This window comes from Salmo trutta, chromosome 3 (genome assembly GCF_901001165.1).
Source record: "Salmo trutta chromosome 3, fSalTru1.1, whole genome shotgun sequence".
NCBI lineage: Eukaryota > Metazoa > Chordata > Actinopteri > Salmoniformes > Salmonidae > Salmo > Salmo trutta.
Window position 1 is genome coordinate 31,578,240 of NC_042959.1, and position 12,916 is coordinate 31,591,155.

A 12,916-nucleotide genomic window follows, 5' to 3' on the forward strand; every position below is an offset into this window, starting at 1 on the left:
CCCCCACGCTAGTTCTGCGCCTGGGTAGGATGCGACCTCAGAGCACAGCAGTATAGCTGAGACTGTACCATGCACTAGGGTCTGATACTGCATTTGAATGAAGAGCTTTATTTCATTAACTATTGTCACCACGCTTGAACAAGAGAGGAAAAACTAAGGGAATCGCCATAATAACTAGACTATCTCTCACCTCACCCGTCGCTACATATTAATCAGGTTTAGTACCAGAAGGGCTTTGCCAGTGATGAGGGAGATCAACCTACCAAAAAGAGAAGAGAGAAAACATCAGCATTGGAATGTTTCTCTCTGTGTTCGCTAACAGGTGTGTTTCTGTCTGCGCATTAAGCGCCGTTCAAGACCACCTGCCTCTGCGCCACTCTTGATGTGCACGGTCCATGCTTTTGTGGGATGGTTCAAACCGGCTTTTTAGGGGAACAGTGCTGCGCGTATTTAGTTATGATGCTGAGGAAATGACACAGTTGGAGGATCAATACCTCGCGCTCTGGTAAACTAGATGTGCTGCATGAGAGTGGAACATGTCTCATCATTATTTTTGAGGACAACTTCTTTTTTACGGAGATAAGATGCACCATTACCAAGCTACCCCCAACAAAACCATCAGAAAAATTATACATTTATAGAACATATCATTCCCAGCATTTTCAAGAAGAGTGGAGGTACTTTTTTATGTACTGACTGCATTTTTTTATGCAGAATGTCATGTTTTTTGCACAATTAACCAATAATAACTGCGCGTTGCATTTGAGGACTATTCGGATGACCACCGCGCCTTGAGTAAGATTTTAAAGTAGAAGTCCTACGGTCGGGAGGAAGAGGTAGAGGCGAAACATTTTTTATAGTTTGGAAGTTTTCTCGGGAAAACCGTCAAACTGGCCATGGCTGCAGCGATAGCCAGCTCCCTTATTCGGCAGAAAAGGCAGGCGAGGGAGCGGGAGAAATCTAATGCCTGCCGCTGCGTTAGCAGCCCGAACAAGACAAAGCAATGCGAGAACAAACCCAGTCGGTTGTCTATGTTCTCTCGGGTCAAACTCTTCGGCTCCAAGAAGAGGAGACGGAGGCGACCAGGTCTGGTTTGGATATACTTTCATTAGACCATCACAATCAAAATCCATATGTTTGATAACTGTTGCCATTGCTTTTGTTTCATCACTTTCACCAACACTGCTCTCTGTGCACCAAATATTATGGGAACTGGGCAAACGAAGTGGCTATATAGGAAAAAAAGTACAATTATTAGATTTGAGATATGTATATATATAAACATTTAGCGCCCAGCAAAGACAGTGAGTAAGTGTCCTATAGATATGTGTTTTAGTTCATTTAGTTCGACTTATGACATTTCAGACTGTACTTAACGACCTAAGGCAGGATTCCCCAACTGGCGGCCTGCCGCCACTGATTTTAATTGCCCCCCCCCCCCCCCCCCCCCAAGTTTTCTAGTCTTTAAAAAAAAATTTGGACATAATTAGTTCAAACCTTGCATACATTTGTATAGGATCACATGTTTCTCTATTATGTGTGGGAATACTTTTGAACAGATTTCCAAAATTAAAATCACTTGGAGCCGATTTGCTGGTGTTTTTACAGTCTTTTATGTTTTAGTCAAATATTATATCTGTTTGGGCTTCTTGCCATCAATTTGCAGTCTACAAATTATATGTAATTATGTTCCGGACCCCTGACCATTCGCTCAAGAAACAACTGGCCTGTGGCTGAATCTAGTTGATGATCCCTGACCTAAAGGATATGCTATATTGGTGCTTCATACCTCAGTGTCTGCTCATGTAATCCCAGGTGGACCAGGACAATGGAGCCAGCTAAGCAGGTTTAATGCATAACAAAAGCCCACTGGGTTTGTGGTCTTTACATATCATTACCATTATTCAGTCTATTGTGATGAATCCACAATGAGCAAGCTTCAAAAAGCCTCTAAAAGGCTATGCAGATATATTGCTTTGAAGTACTATAATGGGACACAGGGTGTACAGTAAGCACCCAGCGTTTGCAAGTTTAACACATTTTCATTGTGTATTACACTTTCTATTTTGGGGATTTCAAAACAGGGGGGGGGGGGGGGGGGGGGAATCCAGGGACTTTTCCTGTACAGACAATGCAGTATAGTGGACCTACTTCAAAGCAGTGCTCTAACAGAAAACAGATAAGGAATCCCAAGAGAGCTCTAAGAGTCCCCGAGTGGCCATTGCAGTCTATTTCTCAGAGGCCTGATTAATTTAGTAATGAAGGCTTAGCACCCACTGCAGTTTACAGCACCTAGCCACAGTCAGAAAGCCACGCTATAGTCAGACAAACCTCAGTCGGCGTTTGTGTCACGTCCTGACCAGTGAAAGGGGTTGTTTGTTATTATAGGTTGGTCAGGGCGTGGCAGGGGGTGTTTGTTTAGGGTGTTTCGGGGTGTTTTGGTTTTATGTTAGTGTATTTCTATGTTCGTTCTATTTGTTCTATTTCTATGCGTAGTTTATTGGGTTGACCTTCAATTGGAGGCAGCTGTTCCTCGTTGCCTCTAATTGAAGGTCCTATTTAATAGAGGTGTTTTTGTCATGGGATTTGTGGGTAGTTGTTTCTCTGTATAGTCATTTTGTCCTTACGAGACTGGTTTTTCGTCGTTGTTTTGTATCACGTTTCTTTATAAATAAAGAAGAAAATGAGCACTTACATTCCCGCTGCGTTTTGGTCCACTCCATACGACGAACATGACAGTTTGACCATTAGCTCCTAACATCTCCTAACATTTGCTCGGCTTTTGATCATGGGTCTCCTAACATTAGCCATGCTAGATCCCAGCACTACCGTATGACTGGTTGTCAGTGATGTTTACATGGCTACTTGAACCTGGCCCCTGGCTAATGAGCACCTCCGAGATTTGCTGAGCGTGACTCTGCCCTGTGCTTTCAGACCTAAATGAGCTCCAGTTAATTCCTCTCCCATCAAGTTCACAGGCTGTTTTCTAAGTGCATTATGAAGGTGGGAGTGGACGAGGGTGCGTCGCTACGGAGCTGGGGCTAAGCTACCCTGCAGTGTTTCATCAGAACTGGACACACACCATGATACCAGCCAGTACCCTCTATCATCACCCCTCATCCCCACCCTGAGATGGGATGGGGAGTCGGGAAGGGACGAGGACAGGCATTGTGTGGCTTACGTAACACATGTGGAGCTTCAGCAGCAGCAGAGAGGTTTCTGCTGCGTCTCAGAGCGTGTTTGGGTGTGTGCATGTGTTTGGGTGTGAGAGGAGATCCCTGAGCATGTCTCCTGGTAGAAAAAGCAGCCCACCGAATTCACCTTATGGTGCCTTTCCCTGTCTCCGATACATACTGTACCTTTGTGAATGTGTGTTTTGGAGGTAGCATGGGAATTTTCAAATAAATAAGTCTTACAAGCATTCCCCTCCTCCAATCCCCATATATGCATTCAATGCTAACATTGAAGAACATGCCTTATTACATGAAACCAGATGGCTACAGTACACAGCATCACACTCAGATTACTTGGGAAAAATGGACTGACATTTTGGTGAAAAACCCTGCCTTTGAAAAGGACGTCAGCCTCCTTCTGTATTGGTCTTGAAAGGTTCAGATAATAGGGAGCCAGCGGTGCTAAAAATAGTCAAAGCATGTGTATCGGCCAGGCCGTAATCTTTGTGAGGGTAGAAATGGCAGGATTGAAAGGTAAGGCAGGTGAAAGGGAGCATGAAATGTGTGGTAAACCACAGTAAAGGACACTCCTCTAGGGACAGGGACATGGAAAAAGGACAGCTCTTAGTAAAACATGACACACCAAAATGTCAAGATTGTGTAATCATTAACACTGCCAGTTCCAGGTTTCTTAACTAATGATATTGGTAATCCAATTGGCTAGTAGAATTAGTACTTTTTAAGAGTTGTCCAGGAACATTTATTTTGATGGCATAGGTCAGGGGTACCCAGACTTTAGTTACATAGTTCTGGACACAAGTTTGTAAATGGGTAACTGAGTGCTATTAATAAAGTCCTTGAATGCCGCAAAAATGTCCTCCCCTCAAGTTTTTCCTTTCAGCGATATGATTTTGAGCAGTTCCTCTTTGGCAGTCATATCTTCAAACAACATTCTGATGAAAATGCACAACTGAGATGGGTCGATCACGTCTGTCGACTCGTCAAATAGAAGTGAAAAGAACATGCGCTCATTTGTCTTTTTTAAGACGCTCCCTTAAGTCCTCCTCCGTCATTTCACAGCGCTGCATAACAGTATTTCTGGATAGCTGAACATCCTTAATAGCGGAAATGATTTCTGATTTATTTTTTAGATCATCAAACAATGATTCTGCTGCCTTTAAAAAGGTCTCTTTTACCATTTCTCCATCCTGGAGTTTCTTGGAGTTTCTTGTGCGACTCACCCGGAATGATGCAAACGTGGCTGCCTTTGATTTTAATTTGGGCCTTGTAAAGATAGATTGTTGGGCAGCTAGTTGAGACTTCAACCCCTTTACTTTTCTCATACGTAGTTCACTTTTAGCTGGAAAGTCACGTTCATATTTCTTGTGAACCGTTTTAGAAATGCCTCTAGACATTGAAAAAATTATCTTCCTCCCACTCACAGTGAAAGTGGTAGATTTTCGGTTTCTTGCTGCTTGGTCCAGCACTCATATTAAAAACGTAACTGCAACTTCATAGAAAAAAAAGTTGTAAAAAAACAACTACCACTGGAACAACTAAGAATATTCTGTTACAGGTCTGGCAAGCGTGGAAATGTAAACATACCAACTTCAGACGGTTGCTATGGTAGCGACAGTTTGGAAAACACATCTAGCAACTATAGTGCCGTGGGTTGGTCCAATTTTATGTCAATCAAGCAGTTTTTGAAAAATATTTTGTCTGTGCTGTAATATTCGAGAAAGAAGCTAACCTGTAAGCAAAACATACAGTGCATCAGAACTGTGGGCCACATTATTTTTAAGCAGACTTGATGGTAACGCTGTGAATTGCCAAAATATATATTTTTAGTGGAAACATTTTGAAAACTTTTATGCGGTCTACTAGAAAGAAGTTTGCGATCGAGGATCGACGTCCTGGGCACCAATGGCATAGATGGATGGAAATTAATTTTCATTACACCAGAAAATAAAGATGCATACCCCATTCTTAAAAAATTGCATTTTTGCTAGGGAACACACAAACATCATATAGACGGTTGACATTTAAAAACAATCGAAGCAGTGCTTATCCTAGATAAATATTTACTCTTACTCTTAAGCACATATTCTTATTTGAATCCTCCGGTGTAGCCACATGACCCTTTGGAATAAACCCAGACTTCCTTTGTAGTCTCTCTAGTCAGGAACTGTTTGCTCATACACCAGTATCCATGGCTAGAACTTATAGATGTCAGCAGGGATGTGTTTGCACTGGTCTCTTGAGCCTTTGGAGAGCTGAGAATGTGGCTATGCTCGGTCTATTGGGAGCAGAACTGGGGGACTGGTTAGTTACTGTAGTCTATAACTTGGCGTGCCAGACTTCTATAGGATAGGATCTCTTGTTATAAGATACATGGCTGGTGGATGGGTAAATAAGGCTCCTGTGTGGCCACAAAACTGAACTTAGATCAGCATCTTGATAACTGAATTTACATCAGCAACTTGATAACAGAACTTACATCAGCATTGAATAAGTGAATTTACATCAGCATCTTGATAAGTGAACTTAGATCAGCATCTTGATAACAGAACTTGCATTTGATAACTGAATTTACATCAGCATCTTGATAACAGAACTTAGATCAGCATCTTGATAAGTGAACTTAGATCAGCATCTTGATAAGTGAACTTAGATCAGCATCATGATAACAGACTTCACATCAGCATCGTGATAACAGAACTTAGATCAGCATCTTTAAGTGAACTTAGATCAGCATCTTGATAACAGAATTCACATCAGCATCTTGATAACAGAATTCACATCAGCATCTTGATAACAGAACTTACATCAGCATTGGATAAGTGAATTTACATCAGCATCTTGATAACAGAATTTACATCAGCATCTTGATAACAGAACTTACATCAGCATTGGATAAGTGAATTTACATCAGCATCTTGATAACAGAATTTACATCAGCATCTTGATAACAGAACTTACATCAGCATTGGATAAGTGAATTTACATCAGCGTCTTGATAACAGAACTTAGATCAGCATCTTGATAAGTGAACTTAGATCAGCATCTTGATAACAGAACTTAGATCAGCATCTTGATAACAGAATATACATCAGCATCTTGATAACAGAACTTACATCAGCATCTTGATGCAACTTTGATGCAAAATCAAAGCCTGTTTCCAATCTCACACTCCCCCTCTCTTCCCCTCCCTATTTATCCCTCCCTCTCTATCTCCTCGCCTCAGAACCCCAGTTGAAGGGGATCGTGACGAAGCTGTACAGTCGACAGGGCTTCCACCTGCAGCTGCAAGCAGATGGCACCATCGACGGGACGAAGGAGGAGGACAATGGCTACAGTAAGTCTCCTCTCCTCCGTGCCACCAGGGATGTGTATTCATTAGGGCACACCATAGCAAAAACATTTTGCAACGCAAACTGAAAAACAAGCATTTCTTATTGGACAAGTTCATGTTGTCCCTTTTATTACATTTTTTTGGGTGGTGTCAAATTTAATACAACCCTATCAAACTAACTAGCCCATCTTCTCACCATCCTGTTTCTCTGTACATATAAACAGTGTCAGCAGGAAGTTACTGTGCATCAACACACAGTAAAGAGTGGTACGACACAGTACATCAAGGAGACACGTCCTTGCTGATTCAGTTTCAAAGAAGAAGCACAGCTTTGATCTGTACATTCTGCATACTGTACTAAGTCGATGCTGACATTCTTTCTAGCTCGGATCACATTTGAGATCTCTCCAATGCTACAGATATTTACTGCGTATCTCCTCGCTCGCTCATACAGATAGACTTATTTAGTTCAGTCTATTTGTATCCCTAATTGGAATTAGAATTCCTTAGACTTTCCAAAGCCTTTGAGATTTCAACTGAACAATAGAAAATAAAGTGGTCGATGGCAATAATATGGAGCATTAGATTGTGCTTAGGCAGACTGATAGTATTATGGCCTCAGTACAGTGGTTGATTGGCTTTTTTATCTCTTACATACCTCCTTTAGTAACAGCAGGTTTTCTGTAATCCACACAGTATTGATAATTCACTATCATTAACCCCACTGCTCAGGGTGCTATGATTTTCTATGGGCAGATTAAAGTAGAGATTGATAGCTAAAAAACAGCATGCATTCAACAGGCCCAAACACAATCCAATGCAAGTGGATAGATATAAATTAGATAGACAGACTGATGGATGTTTGAGGGCTCTGCGCATGGAGTCCCATTGTTTTCTGTGCAGGCTGTTAGAGATGCACTCATCCTGATTGCCACATAGTGACTATTGACTGACAGCTGCTCATGCTCTGTTATGCCAGGACTGTTATTGCTGGCAACAGTATTGGATTTCAAATAATTTTATGTCATTAGCTAGGTCTCCATCCAATTGGTGACATATATTCATGTGAATATTCTCTATGCATAAAAACAATCAAATCTGCATAAAAACAATAATACATCCACACAGTAAACAAGAGATGTGTTTCCATCAAATGAACTTGTTACGGATAAAAGGCCGTGCGTGATGTAAATTGATGTTAAAGGGTTTCCATCGCATTTTTAACTCTATTGGTGGTTTGTCAATAAAAAATTTGCTTTATATAGCAAATGTGCCTACTCTGGTCCTGGCACATGCTAACAGCTCGCAGATACAGGGATGAGATTATTGTGGATAATGGCGAGATCATTTTTATTTGTCAAACAGTAGCCAAGCATCGATCATCATGTCACCAGAACAAGACCCTCAATATTTATTGGAAAGGAGCATCAAGCTCATCGCCGTGCACTTTCACCACCCTGTGAAGTTCATCCTAATTTATCTGTGGCCTAATAAACTGTATGCTTTCCCGAGTCATAGTGGGAGGACCAAACAACATATCATCGCATCACTCTGAGTTTACTTCGATAGGATGGTTATTATATCAATATTTGCACGTAAAGGCATTTCCACTGCCATTTCTCGCATAATAACTTTTACAGAAACAAAAAGATCCCATCTTGTATTTTGTTTTGACATTTGGAAAGTTTACCGTCAAATGTGCTGTTTTCATCAGGCCTGCTGTGACATATTTTATCCGACATGTACTTTACTGGCATAGAAAGGTTGGATGGAAACTTGGTTATTATTACTCTTCTCAGTACAAAAAGAAACATTAAGAGGTCACTAGCTATGTTTCCATTAACTTGTCCAGATATTTGTTTTGTCGATATTTAGAAAGTTTGCATAGAACAAATATATTAGACCATTTCCCGCTATGGTGCGTTTCCATTTAACAATCTTGTGTCGATAAAAACAGATGGACGTAACGACATCACACCTAAAAAAATATATATATAAATCGCAAAAACCTACAGTGTCAAATAAAAATGTAGTGGTTGAAGTGTTTCCATTACCCAATTAGCCAAATTTGCATTAATAAATAGGTTACAGCCTGTATTCCCTCCCACCTATCGGTTTCATGTCTCAAGTAGCCTGCAAAAGCCAGCAGAATAATTGGATGGTGAATCTTGTATCCAGCCAACCAGAAAAACAAGGCGAAACAATTCAGACATTCTTGAAAGTCAGGAAAAGGATCCTGAAAGAAACATTCTTTTAGTAGTTTTAAAATAGATTTAGAAGAGTGGAGCGTTATAGTTACGTGTTGACGCCGCGTGTACCTTAAACATTATTCGACAATCATAAATTATTCGAAAAACGCAGTTTCGATCATCATTTTGTCGCAATAAAGAAAGCTTGACAAAATAAAAATCCATCCCTGTCAAAAGGATAAAAAATGTTGTCGATCTTTACACAATGTCTCCTATATCTGCCGTTGCCATTACACGTGTTGCAATGGTTTTTGGGCGACGTTGCTTTTGCCAAGTAAACCTGGGTCAATGGAAACCTGCCTACTGACAGCTGTTGTTATAGGAACACAGTCCTACCCTGTCTTGATAACCGCGCTACCAGAGTTTCCTTGGCAGAGTGTTAGTTAGACTATTACCAGTCCCGGTGCGACATGCCCTCACAGCGTTGGCGCGACTCGGAGCTGCCCGCTCGGCGCCCGTCCCTCAGATGGCGCCATGTGGTTTGTCGTCAGGGCACTAATGTCATACAGTACCTTCCGCTGCCTGCATCACCATCACCCCGACACTAAACGACTGTAGCGTTGTGGGAGACTGTAAATTAGCCCCGACCATATTAAATTAGTCACTTAAACCAGATGACACTTCTATCCCACAAATTAACACCCCTTCTATGCAGCCTGCGTGTGTCAGCCGAAGCAATAAATGACTCGGTAATCGTCTGGTTTTAATATTCTCTGAAGGAGAGAGCGAGGAGGGATGAAGGAGATATGAATAAGATAGAAGGGAGGAAGCTGGTTTATAGAAGAGAGACCAAACACAACATACTCACTGGAGGCACAACACACATCCACTCCCATTTCTCGTAGTGCTAGTTAGATAGAGCCGTTAACTGTTACCTATTGAGATACGTTATGTAACAATTGGCTTGCTTCTCCCAACCAAAACATTTACATTTGGGAGAGAGAAATTATAGAGCCTGGTCGAGTAGGAAGGGGAGAAAAGGGAAGCTGTTTGCACCCGTCCAAAAATAGAGTTGTTAGGCGCTGGGTGCTCTTGTCTCCATGGTGACGGCAGCATAGTCCTCTTGGTGCTACTGGTGTCTTGTGAAGGTGGGGAGGACCTACTCAAAACGCACGCACACCCACAAGTCTTCTAACATTGCTGCTGTAGCACCCTCATGAATATACAGCAGTGTTCCTTGATGTTTAACCAAATTCAGAGCGGTCCATTTTTTTTGCTTTAGCTGAGCAGGCCATTTTTGAGCCATAGAATTATTTGACAAATCAAAATTATATTACTAATCAGGCCGCCCTCATTAAAGGCAAATAAATAACAAGTGTTGAGTCAACAAATCCGTCCTACAATAAAACAAGTTTTTCTACATTGTAGCACACGTTTTTAGTTCTTTATGATCTGTATTATGCTAAATACCATCCATGCACACTAATTTGTTTCCAAAGAAGAAACACTGATTCAAGACATTCTTAAAGGCAATTCACCCACCCCTTTCTCCTCACTGTCACAACAATGAGTTAAAGAGACAGACCCTAATCTGTTATACAGACCCTGTATAATAACAGCCAAAGAACACCGCTCAATCAATCGGGTTATACCCTTCAGCCAAGATTCACACACATTGATCTAATTGGCTAATTAATGACCAGGGGTTGGGAGGCGAAGCCTTTGTCGTCAGGTAGATTTGAATCCGTTTGTCCCTTTCTCTGTATGTTGAGACCAGAACAGTAGTGTTAATGCTGATGATCTGAGCTCTGCTCGTTAAGCCTGGGTGAAGCAGCACTGCCTTGTTCCTTCCTGATCATCTCCTATGGAGAATGGTTCTCAGACATGCGGTACAGAAACAGAAGGTTTGAAGTAGAACAATACAATAAAATTGAGTCATTTTCAAACCTAAAGGTCAGTGGGAATCTGAAAGTTTGTCACTGTATCAGCCACTGCCGACCAATGGCAGAGCAAAAAGAGTCATATTGATGGTCATGTCCGTCAGTGGTTACGATAAGACGGAGAAAAGGCTTGAGGTCATGATGAGGCAATGAGTCTGTGTGTGCGTGCGTGTTTTTCTGTATGTGTGTGTGGCGCGGGATCCTAAGCCCTGGCCCGCTCTCTCCTCCAGCACCTCGGGTGTTATGTGAGGTAGAAGTAATTGAGTTTTGCCTCTCGAAAAATCCCTGGCGGCTGATTGGCTGGTAATCCCCCTGAAATGAAGTTTACCGCAGCTTTGTCTGTGTCGTGGGTACGGGTCTCAGCACGCAGCGAACGGACAAAGAGAGAGAAAAGGACGGAGAGGAGAGAGAGAAACACATTAAGTGGATAGATTCATGCAGTCAGATGAGCAGCAGCAGAAATAGATCAAGAGTGAGAGAGAGAGAGAGAGAGAGAGAGGGAGGTGGAGAAAGAGATTGGGACTGGAAGAGGGAGTATTATTAAGTGGAAGGATCCCCTCGTGCTGCAGGGAGATGAGCTGTAGCAGGAATGGGGTCACCTATACCATGAGCAATGTTTCCTCTAATTGTTTTGTGCACTGAGCAAATTTCAGGTCTGCTGAGCGCAAACTTCAAGGTTGTGAAACATCTGTGCGACTTCCATTGCGCGTTTACTGTGAACACTGAGGCTGTACCCGCTTTAAGTTATAGCTTTAACAGTGACCAAGTAGGCTACTGTGGCTTTTTGACCAGGCAGGGAGGGAAGGATGAAGGGAGGAGAGGAAGGTGGAGAGATAAAGGTAGGAGAGGAGAGATAAAGGTAGGAGAGAGATGGAGGGAGGAGAGGAGAGATATGGAGGAAATAGAGGAGAGATCCCTGTAGCTCAGTTGGTAGAGCATGGTATTTGCAACGCCAGGGTTGTGGGTTCGATTCCCACGGGGGACCAGCACAGAAGAATTTTTTTAATGAAATGTATACATTCACTACTGAAAGTCGCTCTGGATAAGAGCGTCTGCTAAATGACTAAAATGTAAAAATGTAAATGGCAGCCTACCATCAAAAATAATGGAGAAAAATGCTTCTCATAACATTTTAACATGGAAATAGCTGTTCTATCATTCAGCCTACAGTAGCAGCCAATGTGGGGTGTTCAATGTAGGACTACGTTCCATTAGACCTTTGGAGAAAAAAAACATGCAGCGCTTGACATCAACCTGTTTCTCCACTTGTACACGTTTTGGGCTCTTGTAGGACGCAATCACGCCCCTATTGCTGACTACAGATGATCTATAACTGGGCTAATATCTCACTAACTAGCAACGGATAGGAACAAAATGTGCACGTGGCTACATGCAGCTCTTGATATGATCTCAAAACAAGCGCATTTACTCACAACCACAGCTGTAAACACAGTCCAGTTCAAAGTAAATGGCACAGATCCATATATTGTAATGGTCTATTTGCATATAGGCCTACTGCAGCTCTGATTGGTTCTGCCGCACTGGTCTGTGTGGAGTTGTGCACAATAGAATCCTACTCCGATGCATTCTGCCTACAACAACATCTCTTGCATAGTTTGTTTTGTTTCGGTATGTTGCATTGAAAGGTGATAATATTGTGTTGATTCGATCACAATTGTCAAAGTAAAGGGAAACGTTGATAGTGTTAACTAATTGGGAAAACTCTGGAAAGTTTAGTGAAATTCAATCTCGTTCTTCTCTCAGTGGGCTGATATTTCTTCCGAGCTCTGTGCCGCAGTCTCAGGCTACTGCGCGCCTGCGCTCGCTCGCAGCTTAGAGGGAACATCGACCATGATGGAAATGGAATCCTGTCTATGCCCATAATGATACATTCAACAACAAAAAAACACTTTATCTACATCAACTAAACTAACATACATATAGAATCCACAAAGTACTTCCTACCACAATCATGTACAGTAAGTGTACGCCCACCTACGTGAAAGCCAGCTACACCACACAGAGCCTCTGAAAATAGCAGTAAGTAACATAGCTAGCTGATCCCAGATCAGTTATCTCTGTGTAGAAGGCAGCAGATGTGACTCAGGGTGGAGGGCTCTGGTGGGTCTGCTGGAGCTCTGGGAGGCAGGGAGGGAAGGATGAAGGGAGGAGAGGAAGGTGGAGAGAAAGGTAGGAGAGGAGAGATAAAGGTAGGAGAGGAGAGATAAAGGTAGGAGAGGAGAGATAAAGGTAGGAGAGGAG

General features: G+C 42.2%; 1 protein-coding gene across 6 annotated transcripts in view; it reads left to right on the plus strand.

Moving 5' to 3' along the window:
- Positions 1–12,916, plus strand: part of LOC115172837 (fibroblast growth factor 13) — a 194,864-nt gene that overhangs the window by 150,451 nt on the left and 31,497 nt on the right. For 5 of the 6 annotated variants that reach the window (XM_029730658.1, XM_029730643.1, XM_029730635.1 and 2 more), the window contains one exon: positions 6,418–6,528. In XM_029730658.1, the coding sequence (XP_029586518.1) occupies positions 6,418–6,528 (111 nt within the window). Of the gene's footprint in view, positions 1–80; positions 1,087–6,417; positions 6,529–12,916 lie in introns of those variants that run through there. The other variant, XM_029730651.1, reaches the window with a different exon arrangement.